The sequence below is a fragment of the Bos grunniens genome, chromosome 25, assembly GCF_055505025.1.
Source record: "Bos grunniens cultivar Pamir isolate PY7600 chromosome 25, Bosgru_T2T1.0, whole genome shotgun sequence".
Lineage (NCBI taxonomy): Eukaryota > Metazoa > Chordata > Mammalia > Artiodactyla > Bovidae > Bos > Bos grunniens.
This window is the reverse complement of record NC_141189.1, coordinates 852764-872234: the sequence shown is the minus strand read 5'-3', so window position 1 is coordinate 872234 and position 19471 is coordinate 852764. Positions and strand designations below refer to the sequence as shown.

Genomic DNA, 19471 nt, shown 5'->3' with positions numbered 1-19471 from the left:
GGATGAATGGCAAGGAACTTTCTGTAGGCTGGGAAGGCTTCCTGGCGTGACGGCCGTGGTGGTATTATAAGGGGTGAATAATAGTTAACTCTCATAAAAGTTAACTTTCCTGGTGGCTCAAATGGTAAAGAATCCGCCTGCCGTGCAGGAGACCTGGGTTCGATCCCTGGGTCAGGAAGATCCCCTGGAGAAGGGCATGGCAACCCACCCCAGTATTCTTGCCTGGAGAATCCCATGGACAGAGGAGCCTGGCAGACTACAGTCCACGGGGAGAAAGAGCTGGACACGACTGAGCGACTGAGCACAGAGCACAGGATAGTTAACTAGGTGAAGGGGCGGGAAGCAGAGGGAGGGGACAAGATGCAAGAGGCCTGTGGTGGGAGTGTGGCTGCGCAGTTGTGTTGTGCCCCCCAAAGTTCACGTGATGGAGTCCTGACCCTCCCTCCCTGCCCCGGACCTCAAAAGGGTATAGGGCCATAGAGACTCATCAAGTTAGGACCATGTCTTTAGGGTGGGCCCTAATCCGTTTGACTGTGTCCTTATGAAAAGGGGAAATGAGACAGACGAGCACACAGGGAGAAGCGCGTGAAGGCAGGGTGGCTGTCTGCAGGCCCAGGAGAGGGCCTGGGACACACGTCCTCACAGCTCTCAGGGGAACCAGGCTCCGACACTGTGATCTTGGACTTGGCTTCCAGGACGTTGAGACAAATTTCTCTTGTTTAAGCTGCCAGGTTTATAGTACTGTGTTTCTGCAGCCCCAGGAACAGATACGGGGAGGGGGCCTGACACCGTTCGACCCTGCGACGGGAGCCAGGGCATCCAGGGGGAGCAGGGTCCTCTGGGTCCCAGTGGGGGACGCAAGGGAGGGTTTGAGGGGGGAGGGTTTCACTAGGAGGTTTGTGTTTGTAGGAGACTACTCTGGCTGTCAGAGAATGGGTTGGAAGGGAGCCAGGCAGGCGCCACGTGAGGCTGCTGGGAAGGCCTTGGCTGTCATCGAGATGAGAGCGTCAGCACTGAAGTGAGGGTGCTGGGCTCCCCTGCTCCAGAGGTGGGGCAGACTCACTTTCCTGGCTACTCCCCCGCCCAGTTACAACTGAACACCTTGCAGCTAGTTCAGCAGACAATGGGGAAAGGATCTGAGCTGGAAAGAAGGGGGCAAGCTGACCAGGGACACCACACTAGAGGAACAGCTGTGGGGTGACCCCGGGGTTTCTCTTCCGGCTTCCAGGTCCCTGGAACAGGCACTAGAGGGGGCTGTAACCCAGACCTGCTGGCAGGCCATGGGAGGAGTAGCTCAGCCACTGCCAGAGGCCGGGTTGCTGCCTCAGCGGCATCTGTTCTCAGTGGGCTGGTGCCTGCGGGGCCTTGAACTGGCAGGAGCCTCTGCAGTGCGTGCCCTAGATGACAGCCTGCAGGGTCACCAGTAAACTGACGTTCCCAACGTGACCCCCCCACCCAACGCCCACCCAACGCCAAGTGAAAATCATAGAACTGGAAAACACAGTAGCCATATAGCATTGTGTCCATCACTGGACACGGGGATCACTGCCCACTACTGGATGGACGTGATGACAAAGCGGAGGTGACAGGAGAGAATCAGGAAGTGCACAGATAAAGCGGTAGAGTCTGCGCAATCTAAGCAACAGAGAGAGAAGAGACTGAAAAAAGACACACAGCCTCAGATCTGCAGGAGAGACCCGGAGCAAGAGGAGGGAGCACGTGGGCTGCAAAGTGTTGCAAGGAATGATGGCTGAAAACTTCCTGAATTTGGTGAAAGACAAACTCGTAGATGTAACAGACTAACAAAGCCCTGTGTAGGCCAGTGTGCCGTGTTTGTCGCTCAGTCGTGTCCAACCCTGTGACACCATGGATGTAACCCCCCAGGCTCCTCTATCCATGGGATTCTCCTGGCAAGAATACTGGAGCGGGTAGCTCTTCCCTTCTCCAGGGGATCTTCCCAACCCAGGGATTGAACCCGAGTCTCCTGCATTGCAGGTGGGTTCTTTACCATCTGAGCCACCAGGGAAGAGTTAAGCCCTCTAAAAATCCACACCAAGACACATCACGATTAAATCTCTGAAAAAGAATCACAGAAAAAAAAAAGTGAAAACAGAGAGAGATCCAGTGTCACCTCGAGAGGGACACGAGTGTGAATGAGAGATTTCTTCTTGGAAATCACAGCGGCCAGAAGGAAGTGGCACATTTTTTAACATCTGATGGTTGCAGCAAAGCAGGGGGCTCTGCATGCGTGAGAGAAGTGAGGGGTGAGGGAGGACTCTGCGCCACATGACGTGGCGGAACGTCGGTGCCGTGGACTGATTACTGCATGTGTACACGGGCGTGTGCAGAGCGCGGCTCACATAAGTCGACAGCGATGCCCTCAGCACACCATCCAGTGGGATTCTGACGGATATCCAGGTACCCGACGCTGTGGCACGAGAGAGGACAAGCACCACTTGAGCACTAATCATCCGTAGTTACTGCAAATGTGAATGGCGTGTACACACCGGTGAGAAGACAAAGATTTGCAGGAGGGATAGAAACCCATGACCCAACTTTACGTTTTCTGTCATACGCTGAGACTCACTTCAAATGTGATAACGGGGAGGCTGAAAGAAAAAGGATGGGAAAAGATCTATCATGTAAACATTCTTTTTGAAAAAGTAGGATGATGACTATCAGCCAAGGTAAACGTCAGAGCAAGGGGAATTTCCAGGGGAAAAAACAGGTTGATTGTATAACAATAAAAGGGTCAGTCCACCAGGCAGATATATAGCAATCGAAAATGTTTATGACCCAAACATCTTTAAGATACATAAAGCAAGCACTGCTGGAGCTGAAATGAGAAAGACAAACCCCCCAGTTTTAGGTGAGGACCTCAGCTCCCACTCTTCACAGCTGCTGAAACTATTGGACATTCGGAAAGGACATGGAACAGTGTTGATCGGAGGGATCAGTGGACATTCATGGAACCCTCCACCCAACAGGCGTGGAGTGCACGCTGTTCACAGGTGTCCGGGGACATGCCAGGAGAGACCGTATGTATCCTGGGCCATAAAACAGACCTCGACAAATGTGAAGGAAGTGAAGTTGGAGCATAAAAATCAGTAACAGAAAGACACACTCCAAACGTGGACGCTAACTCAGTTCTACTCAGGAACGAAGGGGAAGGACTGTTGATACAGGCAGAGACTCGGGCGCACCTCCAGGCGTTGTGCCGAGTAAAGGACAGTTGTGACAAGACACTGCGTGAGTCCCTGTAGACAGCCCGAGATGACATTTATGGGAGTGGAGGACCCGGAAGCGTCTCCGGGGCTGGGGGAGGGGCTGGGTGTGACCGCACGGGCGTGGCGGGGGAGCCTCCCGAGTGTCCTGATTGAGGTGGTGGCTCTGTGAGCGCTCGGGGGGTCCGGCCTCCTGTCCCCTGTCCCCAGACACCTTTGCAGACTGAATAAACAGGAGCGTAGGACAGAGAGACCAGCGCTTAGACGGCACCTAGAAAGGAGCAGGAAGCTGCATAAAAGAGCGTGAGAGACGGGGACGGCAGACGCAGAAATGCTCGAGTCAGGTGAGTAGACATTGGGAAGGACGTGGAGAGTTAGGACCCTGAGTCTCACGGTGGGAATGTAAGATGGTGCAGCCACTGAGGAGTGCTGGGGACCAGCCCCGGCTGATCCAGGGTATTCGAAGCGGGGACGGCGTCGGCGAGGATCAGGAAACAACTGCTTAATTAAACGTTAATTAAGGATATAAAGAGTAATAGAATGAGGATAGCTCAGTGAGGAAATTCAGTGTAGAAAAGAGGCTGAATAATTCAGCCAGAAGGTAAGAGAAAGAACGACATGGTGAGACCAAGTTTCGGTGAACAAGGCCCGCACTTTATTTTCCAAAGTAGTTTTTATACCTCAAGTTATGCATAGAGGATAATGGGGGAAGGGGTAGAGTCATGCAGCAAGCCAGGCTTTCTTCCTGCAAACTTATCATATGCAAAAGTTTAGGTGATTTGCATCATCTTCTGGCCCGGAGGCCTTTTTCTCTAAAGGTGATTATTCTGAAGTCAGGTGCCAGCCTCCAAAAAGCATTAGATAAAGTTGCATTCCTACAGAGCAAAGGTGTGGTGGGCTATAACAAGAAAAAGAATTAACTCAAGGGTCCCAGGTTACAAACATTAAAGCTACTACTTACACCAATTATATTAATCAATACACTGCCAGGGACACAGCAGGTAAGGGATATGGAGACTTAGCAGCAAACATTGGCCCAACAAGTGAAAATCCCTTCACCAATACAATTTCTAATCAATCTTTTAACTGCTCAAAGGAATCTGTATTTAGACAGTTTAGAACATCTCACGCCTCTCAGTTTGGAGGCTCTGAGCAATCACATGTGGCCGGAAAAACCTATTCAGGCAGGCTAGAGGACTTCCAAGGGAGTTTGTAGGTTGAAACACTGTCACACCCAGGAATTATTAACTGGAGCTGTAAGCTAACTCTTTTTTCAGAGAGGTAGTGGGGGACAGCCCCCCGTAAAGTCAGAGGTGTAGGTGAAAGCACAAAGCAGAAAGTAGGCAGACTCTGGTTTTGGGGGTAGATTGCTCGAGAATTTCCAGGGAGACTCCTGAGGCTTGATCCCGCCTTTGCGTATGTCAAGCCTCCTTCCTCATGACCTTTGCCACGGGCGGAGCTCGCTCCCCACAGAGGAGCCCTGTGGTTCCTGAAAAAATTAAGCAGGATTCGCAAGTGACCCGCCAGTTCCACACGCGCGTGCGAGAAGGGGAAGGCGGGGAAGGAGAGGAGGGGAGGGCTCTCGGGTCTGCCCTCCTTGTTCACAGCGGCCGGAAGGTGAGCCTGGGATGTGCTGCGTACACACCACCCGAGGCGTGTGCGTGAGCATGCGCCGTGGCGCAACGCCGACCCCGCCGGTGTGCACGAGTCGCAGCCGCGCTCCGCGTGGTGAGAGGAGCCCTCGCGCGGGGCCGTGAGTCTGCGTCCTGCTTCCCTGAGGCACTGAGGCTGGCGTGGTGGCTGGGGGCTGGGCATCCTAGCTACCAGAGGCTGTCCTGATGCGATAGGTGGCGAAGCCCAGTTGGCAAGTTTGTGGGGGGTGGCTGCTCGAGGAAGAGGAAGAAAGCCCGGTCCCGGCCTCGGCCCAGCCGGACAAGGAGAAACACTTTAAATCAGGTTGCAGTTGTGACTGTTCCAGAGCACTGGACACTTAAAGTGACTGAGTTGACACTGGGTATATATGTTGACATAACGGTAGAACTTTGAAATTCTATACGTTTGAGCCAAAATGTGATGGAATTGCCCCAATTGTATAGGCAGGAGTCAGGAAGGAACCTCCTCCTCCGAATGGAATTTAGAGACCCGGCCAGGGTGGGAAGGAGTGACTTCAGGTCTGTTCCAGGAGCCCCCGTTCCGTGTCCTGGTGACGAACGTCGTGAACTGTGTCATTTCAGCAGCACAATAAACCGCCACGAGCCGGTGTGCTTGGTCGGTCTGTTCATTGTCTCCTCTAGCCAGTTCTCGTGGGACGCTCGGGGTCCCGGCATCCACAGCAGCCCCTCCTGACAAAGCTGAGGGCAGAAAGCCTGTGGATAGCGGGGATGGAGAGGAAAGACCCCAGCTGGTGCAGATGAGGGGTGATGGGGCCGGGGCCTGGGGCACTGGGGACAGGCAAGCCTTGCTGCCCGCGGGCGTCACTGCCTTTGTCTTCTGCAGATGTTGTCGGAGTCACCGCAGACACAGTGCCTCACACTCCCGATCATCTCTCGTCAGTGGGTCAGGAGTCCAGCAGGGCTCGGGTGTGTCCCCTGAAGGCAACCCTGGAGGCCTGGGCAGGTCCTCCGCTGGGGACCCCGAGCCTTGGGTGGGCTGCTGCCTCTCGGAGTCCCGCCCCGACCTCCAGGCCGGGTCCCCTGCTTGGGCTCCTCTTCTGCACCCTCACAGGCCCTGATGGCTCTGCTCTGTGCGGGGGGCTTAGCTTGCCCTCCCCGCCGCCCCGCCAGGAGGGTCGTGGCTGGATGAGCTGTAACTGGTAGCCTTTCGGTCACTGGGTCCCTTTGGTTCCCCGTCAGCAGGTGCGAGGAGCCACGCCCACCTCCACGCCCACAGGTGGGAGACTGGAGGGTTTTCCAGGTGAAGCCCCCCCAGCTCCCACGCTGTTGCTGGTTGGGAAGCAGGACCCACCTAGGAGTCCGCCTGCTGAGCCCAGCTCAGCACCCTTGCGTGGGGGGACGGTGCTGAGACCTCCCTCGCCTGGGCAGGTACCCACGTCTGTCTCCTTGCCCCTCAGGGTCTAACGCAGTGTCCATGCTTCCCAGGGCGCTTGGCACAGCAGGGGGCAGAGAAGGGGGCAGGTTCAAAAATCAGCCTCTGGCACGCTTCGTACAGAGCCAGGGCTGCAGGGAGACCCCGGAGGCACCCCCAAGGGCCCAAGCTGGCCTGTAGGTGTGAGGGCCCCAGGCAGGGAGGGTTCCTTGCAGAAGCAATGTCCCTGTTGAATCCTGGCTGGTGAACTGGACTTGGCATCGCCAGGAGTCTGGGGCAGGGGAGGGGGTGGTTGGAAAATAAGGTGGTTTTGAAGCTGGACCTTTGCAAGACTTGGAGACTCAGGTTCCAGGGTGGGGTGAGGATCCCGGGCTGTGGCACATGCAGCCCCTCTGTGGGGAAAGCAGGAGGGCTGCGCTGGGGGGGCCCTTCCCTGTGGGTGGAGGGGACATTTGCTTGATGGCATGATCCCCGCCTCACGTCTTCAGGACGCCTGGTCACCCAGGGCTTGTCACTGTCCAGCCCAGCGAGGTAAGGCACCTTGACCCAGCTGTGCATGACAACACTGGTCCACACAGCTCCCTGACCCTGCTCCAGGAGGGGCATCCCTGCTGTGCCTCCATGTGAGGCCACTGGCCACCCTCGGTCTAGTCTTCCCTGATGGACCCTGTGCTCAGCCCCCGTCTCGGGGAAAGGGGCATAGGTCATGTAATTCAGCGTGGAGTCACTTGGATCAGCTGCCAGGAACCACTGTGCTATCAATGGGAACATTAACTGGGCTGCCCTGGTGGCTCAGCAATAAAGTTCAGGAGATGTGGGTTCAGTTCCTGGGGTTGGGAAGATCCCCTGAGGGGGAAGTGGCACCCCACTCCGTACTCTTGCCTGGAGAATCCCATGGACAGAGGGGCCTGCCAGCTACAGCCCATGTGGTCGCAAGAGTCGGACATGATTTAGCCTCTAAACAACAACAGCTGGTCTGTGCCGCCCGGTTCTGGACACGGGGAGGCTGGGCCTGGTTTGAGGGCCCCTGGCTCCCTGCCTCAAAGCAGTGAGTGCCTGGATGAATGGGAAGCATTTCCCTTCCACCCAAATGGCCAGCAAAGGGGGCTGGGGCCCCAGGAGAAATGAGGGGCCTTGCCAGCAGGTTGAACTGTGGGCAGGAGGGCTGGCCCTGCAGTGTGGCCGGGGGGGGCGGTTCTTAGGGTGGCCCACCTGCAGGCCCTGGACGTGGGGACCCTGAGATAGGTGCCCGAGGGGCCTGGAAGGGTCTGCAGGGGAAAGGCTGGTGGGAGCTGCCCCCACCGTCTTCAGTCCCAACTGAGACGGGCCGGGGAGCAAGGTTCTGGGGGGCTGGGCACCCAGTGACTGCCAGCCACTGCTCCCGGACCTGTCCTTGTCTGCCAGCCACAGTCCAGGGGGCTCTCTGTTAGGGCAAAGCATCCAGCAAGATAAGGGTGTGTGTGTGGGGGGGGGTGCTGGGATCCAAAGGCCATTCTCAGAGAGGGTCCCCCTCTCGTGGACCATGCAGGGGGAGGGCCCCGCACAGATCTCGAGGAGACCCAGGAGACCATGAGAAGAGAAGCCTGCCTTGGAGCGTACACTTCCCCCCCAGAAGTCTCTCACGTGAAACCTGGCCCCCGTTTTTGTCACCCTCCTCACCAGGCCACCCTCCTCCGTCCGTAGGATTCTCAGGCAAGAATACTGAAGTGGGCTGCCTGCTTTCCTCCAAGGGATCTTGCCAACCCAGGGATCGAACCAGCGTCTGTTAGATCTCTTGCATTGGCAGGAGAGTTCTTTACCACTAGCACCATCTGGGAAGCCTCCAGGTAAAGGGTGGGACCCCCCAACTGCCTGAAATGACGTTTCTGCCACTACCCAGGCAGAATGGGGGCAAAATGTGATGGTGGTGGTGGTTTAGTTGCTAAGTTGTGTCCAATTCTTGCAACCCCCTGGCAGGAGTCCCGCCAGGCCCCTCTGTCCATGGGATTCTCCAGGCAAGAACACGGAGTGGGTTGCTATTTCAATCTCCAAAACGTGCTGTTGCTGCTGCTGCTGCTAAGTCGCTTCAGTCGTGTCCGACTCCGTGCGACCCCATAGATGGCAGGCTCCCCCATCCCTGGGATTCTCTAGACAAGAACACTGGAGAGGGTTGCCATTTCCTTCTCAAATGCATGAAAGTGAAAAGTGAAAGTGAAGTCGCTCAGTCGTGTCCGACTCTTAGCGAACCCGTGGATTGCAGCCTACCAGGCTCCTCTGTCCCTGGGATTTTCCAGGCAAGAGCACTGGAGTGGGTGCCATTAAGCGTGCTGCCCGTGGACTGCAGCCCACCAGGCTCCTCTGTCCCTGGGATTTTCCAGGCGAGAGTACTGGAGTGGGTGCCATTAAACGTGCTGTCAGGCAACTGGAAAACACGGGTAATGGACTCCCATTGCTGCCAGCCTAGCTGGCAGGTTAGGGGCTGTGCTGGCCTCTGACTTCTGGGACCCCTGGGCTGGGGGAAGAATTTAGGGTGATCCTGTGAAGACCTCCCCCCCTCTGCTGGGTATCTGGGTGAAGCTGGTGCCCCTGACTAGTGGCCACCAGTGCAGACCCAGTGGCCCAGAGGTGACACCCAGGTCTGAAGGTTGTGTGGGGGGGTCCTCACCACCACCCCCAAGGCCCCAGGGGGCTGCCACCAGCCAGGTGGGCAATCTGGGGGTGGAGGTGTGCGGCGGGTGCGTGGGGCGGTCGTGGCGGTCCTCCTGGCAGCGCAGCAGCGCACTGATGTGTGTCGGTTTGTCAAACGTGGGGCTAGTCAGCCTGCACATCTGGGGCGGGGGTGAGGAGGCGGGGACTGGAAGGGGAGGGGGGCAGGGGTAGTCTGCCCAGGCGGGAGATCTGGGCTGCAGGGAGAGGGTGTTGGGGGTGGGCCGGTAGGAGGGTGGACCGCGCGGCGCGGGGGCGGGCGGAGGGCGGCGCCGCTGCAGTGCGGGACCGCTCGCCCGCCGTGCCCGCGTCCCCGCGCAGCCGCCTCCGGCCTCAGGCGCCTCGCATCCAGGTACGCGGGGCTGGGAAGGGTCGGCGACGGAGCCCTCGGCTGCCCAGAGGCCCCGGGAAGCGTGGGCCCTGGGGGAGCCCCCGCCCCTTAGCCCGACCCGGGCCGACGTGACGCGGTGGTCTGGGCGCGGGGGCCGGGGTCGCCGAGCTGCGTGCAGCGCGGGCCGGCAGGCCGGCTTCCGGGCGGGTTCCGAGCTGTCATTGTGACCTAGCCGAGCGCGGGCCGGATGCGCGGCCCTGCCATTGTTTTCCGGGTTCGTCTTCCCGGGAGGCCCGGCTCCAGGCATCGTTCCTTTCCCGTTTCCCTTCCTTTTCCTGCGGATTGTGTAACCGCGCCCCGCCCCCATCATCTCCCCGGGAGCTCGCGGGAGGCCCTCCAGCCAGGAAGGTCCCGGGAGGGGAGGGATGGTCACACGTGAGACCCCTTACCGGCCGGCTGCGCACACAGGCCGTTCGCCCCGCTTCCCTGCTTCCTTCCGGGCCCTGGCGGGACCCCCTGCGCCCCCGCGAGTATCTGCCTAGAGGTGAGCTTTGCCTCGAGGACGAGAGGCCTCTGGCAGGACAGACGCCCCGGTCGCCAGGCCGGGTCGGGCCCCGGCGCTTGCTGGACGCGCGCGGCCCGCGGACTCGCTTCTCTCGCAGGACGCGCCGCGCGTCGCCATGGCCGCGCCGGGGGCACAGCAGCTGGACGAGGACGACGGCCTCAGGGCCTGCGAGCTCTACGTGCAGAGGCGCGGCATCCAGCAGGTGCTCAAGGACTGCATCGTGCAGCTCTGCTTGGCCAAGCCCGAGCGCCCCATGCGGTTCCTGCGCGAGCACTTCGAGAGGCTGGAGAAGGTCAGTGGCTGCGCACCTGGTGCCTGCGGGCAGGGGTGGCGGGGGAGGGGGGGGGCGCCCGCCCGGCCTCCCTTCCACCCCAGCGTGCTCAGCTCGGGCGGGCTGGGCGGCTTCACGCCCCCACAGGACCCGGTCTTATCCGGCGGCTCAGGCTCTCAGCGCCTCCCAACCCTGGAAGGCTTGGGGTCGTTTGGGAAGCGGTGGCTGTGACTGTCGCTTGTGGGGTCACCAGCAGTTCTCAACTCAGGGACCGTCAGAGATGCGCTCTGCCCTCAGGGTGGAAGCCAATGGCTTACAGGAGCATGGTGGAGCCGCAAAGGTCCCCCTTAGGAGGGTCCTTAGTCCTGAGACCAGGCCGGTGCGGGCCCCTCAGACCCGCGGCTGCCCGCCCCGCTCCCTCCTGCCTGGATGACCCCCTCACCCCTCCTGGTTCCTGGTGTGGGCGGGGGCTGGGAGCAGGAGATGGGCAGGAGCCCCCAGAGGACCCTCACCCCTCATCCCCCCCACCTTCCCCCTCATCCCCCCCACCTTCCCCCTCATCCCCCCCCCACCTTCCCCCTCATCCCCTGTCTCTTCCCCCTCATCCCCCTGCTCATCCCTTGTCTCTTCCCCCCATCTCCTGTCTCTTCCCCCTCATCCCCCTGCTCATCCTGTCTCTTCCCCCTCATCCCCCTGCTCATCCCCTGTCTCTTCCCCCTCATCCCCTGTCTCTTCCCCCTCATCCCGTCTCTTCCCCCTCATCCCCCTGCTCATCCCCTGTCTCTTCCCCCTCATGCCCCTGCTCATCCCGTGTCTTCCCCCTCATCCCGTCTCTTCCCCCTCATCCCCCTGCTCATCCCGTCTCTTCCCCCTCATCCCATCTCTTCCCCCTCATCCCCCTGCTCATCCCGTCTCTTCCCCCTCATCCCCTGTCTCTTCCTCCTCATCCCCCTGCTCATCCCGTGTCTTCCCCCTCATCCCCCTGCTCATCCCCTGTCTCTTCCCCCTCATCCCCCTGCTCATCCCCTGTCTCTTCCCCCTCATCCCCCTGCTCATCCCGTCTCTTCCCCCTCATCCCCCTGCTCATCCCGTCTCTTCCCCCTCATCCCCCTGCTCATCCCGTCTCTTCCCCCCATCCCGTCTCTTCCCCCTCATCCCCCTGCTCATCCCGTGTCTTCCCCCTCATCCCCCTGCTCATCCCCCGTCTCTTCCCCCTCATCCCCCTGCTCATCCCGTCTCTTCCCCCTCATCCCCCTGCTCATCCCCTGTCTCTTCCCCCCATCCCGTCTCTTCCCCCTCATCCCCCTGCTCATCCCCTGTCTCTTCCCCCTCATCCCGTCTCTTCCCCCTCATCCCCCTGCTCATCCCCTGTCTCTTCCCCCTCATCCCCCTGCTCATCCCTGTCTCTTCCCCCTCATTCCCCTGCTCATCCCCTGTCTCTTCCCCCCATCCCGTCTCTTCCCCCTCATCCCCCTGCTCATCCCGTCTCTTCCCCCTCATCCCCCTGCTCATCCCGTCTCTTCCCCCCATCCCGTCTCTTCCCCCTCATCGCCCTGCTCATCCCGTCTCTTCCCCCTCATCCCCTGTCTCTTCCCCCTCATCCCGTCTCTTCCCCCTCATCCCCCTGCTCATCCCGTCTCTTCCCCCTCATCCCCCTGCTCATCCCCTGTCTCTTCCCCCTCATCCCGTCTCTTCCCCCTCATCCCCCTGCTCATCCCCCGTCTCTTCCCCCTCATCCCCCTGCTCATCCCGTCTCTTCCCCCTCATCCCCCTGCTCATCCCCTGTCTCTTCCCCCCATCCCGTCTCTTCCCCCTCATCCCCCTGCTCATCCCCTGTCTCTTCCCCCTCATCCCCCGTCTCTTCCCCCTCATCCCCCTGCTCATCCCGTCTCTTCCCCCTCATCCCCCTGCTCATCCTGTCTCTTCCCCCTCATCCCGTCTCTTCCCCCTCATCCCCCTGCTCATCCCGTCTCTTCCCCCTCATCCCCCTGCTCATCCCGTCTCTTCCCCCTCATCCCCTGTCTCTTCCCCCTCATCCCCCTGCTCATCCCCCGTCTCTTCCCCCTCATCCCCCTGCTCATCCCGTCTCTTCTCCCTCACCCCCTGCTCATCCCCTGTCTCTTCCCCCTCATCCCGTCTCTTCCCCCTCATCCCCTGCTCATCCCGTCTCTTCCCCCTCATCCCCCTGCTCATCCCGTCTCTTCCCCCTCATCCCCTGTCTCTTCCCCCTCATCCCCCTGCTCATCCCCCGTCTCTTCCCCCTCATCCCCCTGCTCATCCCGTCTTTTCCCCCTCATCCCCCTGCTCATCCCGTCTCTTCCCCCTCATCCCCCTGCTCATCCCCTGTCTCTTCCCCCTGCTCATCCCCTGTCTCTTCCCCCTCATCCCCCTGCTCATCCCCTGTCTCTTCCCCCTCATCCCCCTGCTCATCCCCTGTGTCTTCCCCCTCATCCCCCTGTTCATCCCGTCTCTTCCCCCTCATCCCGTCTCTTCCCCCTCATCCCCCTGCTCATCCCCTGTCTCTTCCCCCTCATCCCCTGTCTCTTCCCCCTCATCCCCCTGCTCATCCCGTCTCTTCCCCCTCATCCCCCTGCTCATCCCCTGTCTCTTCCCCCTCATCCTGTCTCTTCCCCCTCACCCCCCTGCTCATCCCGTCTCTTCCCCCTCATCCCCCTGCTCATCCCCTGTCTCTTCCCCCCATCCCGTCTCTTCCCCCTCATCCCCCTGCTCATCCCGTCTCTTCCCCCTCATCCCCCTGCTCATCCCCTGTCTCTTCCCCCTCATCCTGTCTCTTCCCCCTCACCCCCCTGCTCATCCCGTCTCTTCCCCCTCACCGCCCACCCCCCGCCCCCGGCACTCCCTCTGGGGTCACCCCGGGCTCCTCCTTGAGGTCCTGTGTCAGGACCTGATCTGCCCGCCCCTCTTGGGGACTGAACGGGACCTCAGTTGGGGCCCAGCTCTGTTTTAAGCACCTCTGTGTCCCCGAGCCCCGCAGTGTTTAACTTCTGATGGGGGCTGGATTTATTTCTTCCCTTTGAAACAACCCGCTAAAGCACATTTTTAAGTAATACATGCCTTTTAAAGAAAATCTGGAAAGTTCAAAAGTGGAAACAAGAAGTAGAAATCACCTGGAGCCCTTCCCCCCATCCCTACCCCCGCCATTGTGGTTTTGAAACAAAGCTGGAATCGTGTTGTGGACGCAGCTTCACGTTCTGCATTTATTACACATTCCTCGCAGTCCTCTCTGTGAATGGTTGTGTAGTGTTGTGTGGAGAAGATTCACCAGTTTTCTCAACATTTTCCTCACGATTGGACAGTTGTTTCCAGTTTTTTTTTTTTTGGAAAGTAATGCCATATGAACATACTCATACATAGATTTTTTTTTTTTCTTTCTGCATGTAGCATTGTTTAGAGGTGGAATTACTGAAATTCCAGGTGGACTTACTGGGTTACAGAGATCTTGTTGGTGTGGGTGGTCAGGGTCTCTCCAAAGGTAGCATCAATTCAAGACCCACCAGCAGATGGTGTGGTTGTGGCCACCCACTCTAGCCAGCTTTCACCGTGCTTGCCTGCCTGCACACGCATGCGAGCAAAGTCGCTTAGTCGTGTCCGACTCTTTTGACGCCATAGACTCTAGCCCACCAGGCTTCTCTGTCCGAGGGATTCTCCAGGCGAGAACACTGCAGTGGGTTGCCATGCCCTTCTCCATGGCTTTGGCTGATTTAATGTGAAGAGCTGTTTTTCAGTTGATAGCTGAACATGGGCATGTGGCTTTCATCTGTTTTTCTTTGGTCCCTTTCAAGATCACTGTGTAGGAGAGGCATCCGGTGTCCAGCCGGTGCCCAGCTGGTGCCCAGAGGACGGGCCAGGGCCGTGCCCATCTTCCTGCATATGTGAGGGGCGAGAGTCAGGCGCTGACAGTGCGTCTTGACTCAACTTGTTCACGACGACCCCAGCCAGGTGACACGTCCCATGGGATGTGAGCTCTCAGCAGGATGGACGCAGGCAGCCTGCTTGGAGGCCAGAGGCAGGGTCCGGCCAGACCTGAGGCCTCAGAGTGAGACCTGAACAGAGGGTCCTGGCGGTGGGGTGGGGTGCCCTCTTGCCCCCAGGGGACATCTGCAGTGGCTGGAGACGCTTGAGGTTGTTACACCTGGCAGGAGAGGGGGTGCTTCTGTCCCCTGGGGGGAGTGGACGTGGAGTGAGAGGCTCGGGGGGCCTTCCCGGTCCTGCTGGGGGATGGGGGTAGGGTGAGGAGTGAGGCCTGGCCCATGACTCCTAGGACTGGCCCGAGTCCCTAGTGAAGGGGTGCCTCTAGCCAAGAAGGGAGTGGTGGGGAGAGGCAGTGTTGGACAGAAAGACAAGAGAAGTGCCTTGGAGGGTCTGAGTCATCAAAGAGACTGTGGGTTCAGAGCCTGCGGGGGAGAGGCCGGGGCGGGCACAGAGGTTTAGGAGGATTAATTGATGGTTCTCGCCTGGAGGGGTAGTTTCCTACCTGCCTTTGACAGGTGAGGACTGAGGTTTGGAGAAGGTGGGTGACCTGAAGGCCGGGTTCCTGGCTTCAGGCTGACTGGGTGGAGTCTCTGAAATCGCCTGTGAGCTTTTATAAGTGGGTACGTTTTCCTGGGGAGAGTCCCCAAGATTTGCAGTGGGCGCTCAGATGGACCCGAGATCCCCAAACGAGAAGCGCCCTGAGGTGTCCTCAAACCCACGAGTGTCTCACTCCCTGCTGCACCTGCAGACCAGGGTGACGGGGGGCAGGAGAGGCTCTTGCTTTGGGGCCTGGTCCCGGGCCCTTTCCGCAGGAGGCCGGCAGGCCGGAAGCCTGGGGAGGAACACGTTTCTCCCCTCGTGTGGTGAGGCGGAAGCATATGTCCATGGCCTTGATAAGCGCAGAGGCGGCAGCTGTCCACATAGGCCGGCGGAGATGGCCTAGCTCCTGGGGTGCTGCCCTGGCTGGGGTGCGGTGTCCTGCGCCCAGGCCTCAGTGAGGGAGCCAGTGAGGAGGCAGACTTGTTCTCAGGTGGAGTCTTGAGAAAGCAGAATAGTCCATGCTACTGCTGCTGCTAAGTCGCTTCAGTCGTGTCTGACTCTGTGCGACCCCACAGACGGCAGCCCACCAGGCTCCCCCGTCCCTGGGATTCTCCAGGCAAGAACACTGGCGTGGGTTGCCATTTCCTTCTCCAATGCATGAAAGTGAAAAGTGAAAGTGAAGTCGCTCAGTCGTGTCCGACTCTTCGGGACCCCATGGACTGCAGCATACCAGGCTCCTCGGCCCATGGGATTTTCCAGGCAAGAGTACTGGAGTGGGGTGCCATTGCCTTCTCCGAGAATAGTCCGTATCCCCCAGCAAAGCACAGCCTCGGAGCCGCTCAGGGATTCGTTGCGTTTAAATAGAGCAGGAGAGATTGTGGAGTCGCACCCGTGTGCCAACCCGACGTTTCCCCCGGGACTTCCCTTGCTTGCAGGACGCACTTACATACAGATGTGGATAATTGTGTGTGTGTGCATTTTTTGTTTGATTTTTCTTTCTTTTTTTTTTCAAACTTGTCATTTATTTATTTCTGGCTGTGCCGTGTCCTTGTTTTGTGCGCGGGCTTCCTGCGGGGGCGGCGGCAGGCTGCCCTCTAGCGCGGTGCGCACGTAGACTCTTTCCGGGTCAGGGATCGAACCCACGTCCCCCGCGCCAGCAGGAGGATCCCTCACCATCGGCCACCACGGAAGGCCCTGATGTTTTTCTTCCTAGTGGCGCTTTTTATTGTGGTAAATCACGCATGACGTAGAATCCACTGTCCTGGCCCTTCTCAGCTAGCGTCTCGGCGGCGTCCGATGCGCCGCTGCGTCCGCATTAGCAGCGTCTCGGTGGCTTCTCGCGGTTCCGTCTTCCGTCCTGTGGGTGTGTCCCTGCTCTACTTTCTTTCCAGCATTTCCTGTTTGATGGCTTTCAGGTTTTTTTTTTTCCCCCTCCAGAAAGCACCTTTATGCCCAGGAAATGATTTCAGAGAAATAAGCAGCTTTGTAGCAGGCTTATCAGGGAGGACTCGGGGCTGCCCGTCTGCTCCCGGAGTGCCGGGTCAGCCTGTGGGCAGAGCCCGCACCCTCTCCCGAGCCCTCGCTGCCACTGCTCTGCGTTGCCTTGCGGGCCTGGACGCCTCATCCAGCCGCTCCTGATCCTGGGGCGATGGTGGCTTCCCTCTGGTCCGCTGGTCAAATGCCCGCTGACCCAGGCTCGCTCTGTGCCTTTAATGAGACGAGCAGTCACACTGGCTCGGGAGAGCCGGCGGTGGCTTCTATGGAAGTGAATCCTGTCCGGGCGCAGAAGGCCGTTCCTGAGATGAGGGCCGTGGTCTGTGCTGGGCATCCCAGGCATCTGGTGACTGTGGGGAGGTTCACCCTATGTTTGCTGGTGGCCAATGCTGCCTGCGCCAGACAGACGTGTCCATCAGCTGGTCCAGCGTTGACCTCCTCTTGGAGGGGCCGTCCACTCCCTGGCACATCGATGCTCCAGGCCCTCCCTTGCAGGGGACCGCCGGGGAAGCCAATGTGGGGGGTATGTCCACGTGCAGCCTGGGGGCCGACAGTGGCTGCATCTGGTTGGGGGCGGCCGGGGCGTTGTGGGGGAGCACGCTCTCCGTTCTGCAGAGTCGGGGGGAGGCTGTGCCTGCATGGGGGTCTCTGTGCCTCCCTGCGATGTTTGATGTGAACCTGTGACAAGTTGGTGATGAACAGGGAGGCCTGGCGTGCTGCGGCTCATGGGGGTCACAAAGAGTCGGATACCGACTGAGCGACTGAACTGAACTGAACTGTGACAGCTTAAAAAAAAAGATAGTCTCTGAAATTAAAAACAAAGTGGGGCCCTCATATCTTCGGCCCTAATGATTTCTCCCCTGCTCTGCTGAGACGTCTGCTTAGCTGCGTGGAGGGGCTTGGGGGGGGGTGGGGCTGAGAAGATGGAATAAAGAGGGTGTGGAGACCAGTTAGAAGTGGAGGAGAGGGGCTGGGCTGGGTCCCCAGGCTTCTGGCTGGGCGTGGGAGGGTCCTGGGCCCTGTTAGCACCAGATAGCTGGCCCCAAGGTCTGGAGGAAGGCGGTGGAGGCAGCAGGCTTTGGGGGAGGCTGAGGTTGGGGTGCAGGTGTGTCTGGCAGCACAGGTGTGTCTGGGTGGCCATGTGCCTGGGCTGAGACGGGCCTCGGAGCACCAGCAGGTCAAGGGAGTGACCAGCAGTCCTGCTCCATTATTACTGACCAGAGCCCACAGTTCACCTGAAGGTTCCCTCATGGTGCACGTTCTGTGGGTTTAGACAAACCCGTGGAGTGCCTCCATCGTCACAGCGTCATGCAGAGTCGCCACGGCCCTAGAAACCCCTGTGCTCCACCTGTCCACCGCACCCTCCCCCAACCCTGGTGGCCCGGTTCTTTCCCGGTCTCCAGTTTCCAGAAGGTCATGAAGGTCACAGCACATAGTCTTTCAGACCGGCTTCCTTCACTTAGTGATTCGCGCTGAAGCGTTCTCTGGGTCTTCTCATGACTTAATAGCCCATTTCTTTTTTATTATCTAATAATATTCTATTTTCGGGATGGATCCCAGTTTATTCATCACGGGCTGAATGGCTGTTTCCAAGTTTTAGCAATTGCAACGAAAGCTGCTATAAATGTCTGTGTGTGGGATTTTATGTGATGTAGGTTTATCTCGTTTGATAAACACCAGGAGTGCAGTTGCTGTGTTGCGTGGAGACAGACGCCAGAGTGTCTTCCAGAGCGGCTGCCCCGTTGTGCATCCCGGCATTTCGCGGCCGTGGGTGCGGGTTCCTGTCGCTCGGTCTCCTTGCCGGCATTTGGTGTTGCCAGTGTCCTGGGTTCCGGTCGCCCCGCGGGCCTGCAGCGGCAGGTCTTTGTTTCCTAGATGACACGTGAGGAGAGGCGGCGTTCCTGTGCTTGGTTGCCATCTGCAGAACTTCCTTACAAGGGGTCTGTTCAGATCTTTGGCCTGTTTTCCATTCGGGTTTGTTTTCTTACTATTGAGTTTTAAGAGCTTCCTAGGTGGCGCTAGTGGTAAAGAACTAGCCGGCCAATGCCAGAGACGTGAGAGATTCTGGTTTGATCCCTGGGTCGGCAAGATCCCTTCGGGGAGGAAATGTCCACCCACTCCAGTCTTCTTGCCTGGAGAATCCCATGGACAGAGGAGCCTGGTGGGCTGCACTCCATGGGGTCGCACAGAGTCGGACACGACTGAAGCAACTCCGCACGCACGCACAGAGCTTTTTGTAGATTTTGCATACGAATCCTGTCTCAGATACATGTTTTGCAAATATTTTCTCCTAGTCCCCGTCTTGTCTTTTCATTCTCTTGATTATATACAATTTTTTTTCTTTGGCCTCGCCATGTGACTTGCAGGATCTTAGCCCCCTGACCAGGGGCAGAACCCAGGCTCTGGTGTGAAAGCACAGAGTCCTAACCGCTGCACCACCATGGAATTCCCTGACTGTGCATAATTCCGAGTCCTGCTTCTCGGCGTTTTAAACCAAACTTTACACAGTTACTAAATTTATTAAAAGTATGATTTAATGGTGCAGTGTATTCTATTATATAGATGTTTCTAACTTGATTTAAGCAGTCTCTTATTATTGTTGGTTGAAGTGAAACACTTTTACGCCCTGCAAGGATGTTCTGGCACAGATACCTTGTTGACGCCTCTCACTGTTTCCTTAGGATGTGTTTTAAGAAATAGAATTAGGAAGCTCAGAAGCACCCACTGATAATAAAGCCACTTCTCCCAAAAGGTTTCACTCATTCATTCCGCCAGTTTTTATCGAACAGCTCTACGCGCCGGGCACTGTCCCAGGTGCTGAGGACGCGCTGGTGAGCCCCATGGGAAGCAGTGACTCCACGTGGGTGTGCGTGACGGAGGCTGCGTGCGACTCGGGGGGACACGGGACCTGCTTTGCGTTGTCACTGAGCTCGGTTTCCTTTTCCGGTCTGTGTCTCTCGAGACCACGATCGGATTACATCAGAGACCCTAGAAAGATGTGCATGAATCAGAACTTTAGAATTTGAGAGTGAAGTACCAGTGTGACTTGTTATCTCAAGGGACCCCAGGACGAGTTTGTCTTTTTCTCACTCAGAAACCAAATTATTTTACTGTAATCCAGTCAAGTTACAAATTATTAATAAAAAGCCAGAAAAAAGAGAAGGAGCCAGAAGCCCCTGCATATGTTTGAAAATAAGTAATGAGCTTTTGTCTGTTCATCAGTAAAAGAAGATTGTCGTGGTAAAAAAGTTATGAATATTTCAGTTGCGTGACAGTGAGAGCATTGCATATCAAAGCATGTGGAGTTAGCAAAACTGGTACTT

General features: G+C 58.1%; 1 protein-coding gene across 9 annotated transcripts in view; it reads left to right on the top strand.

The window, feature by feature from the left end:
- Positions 1-9233: 9233 nt before the first annotated feature.
- The window catches only part of PRKAR1B (protein kinase cAMP-dependent type I regulatory subunit beta), a 78886-nt gene continuing 68648 nt past the window's right edge, over positions 9234-19471 (top strand). For 5 of the 9 annotated variants that reach the window (XR_015155038.1, XR_015155037.1, XR_015155039.1 and 2 more), the window contains exons 1-2: positions 9234-9306; positions 9948-10142. Coding sequence is in view for 4 of the 9 variants with exons in the window: in XM_086376870.1 (XP_086232996.1) it covers positions 9966-10142 (177 nt within the window). In the remaining 5 variants the exon portion in view is untranslated. Of the gene's footprint in view, positions 9307-9441; positions 10143-19471 lie in introns of those variants that run through there. The other 4 variants (XM_086376874.1, XM_086376871.1, XR_015155040.1 and 1 more) reach the window with 4 other exon arrangements.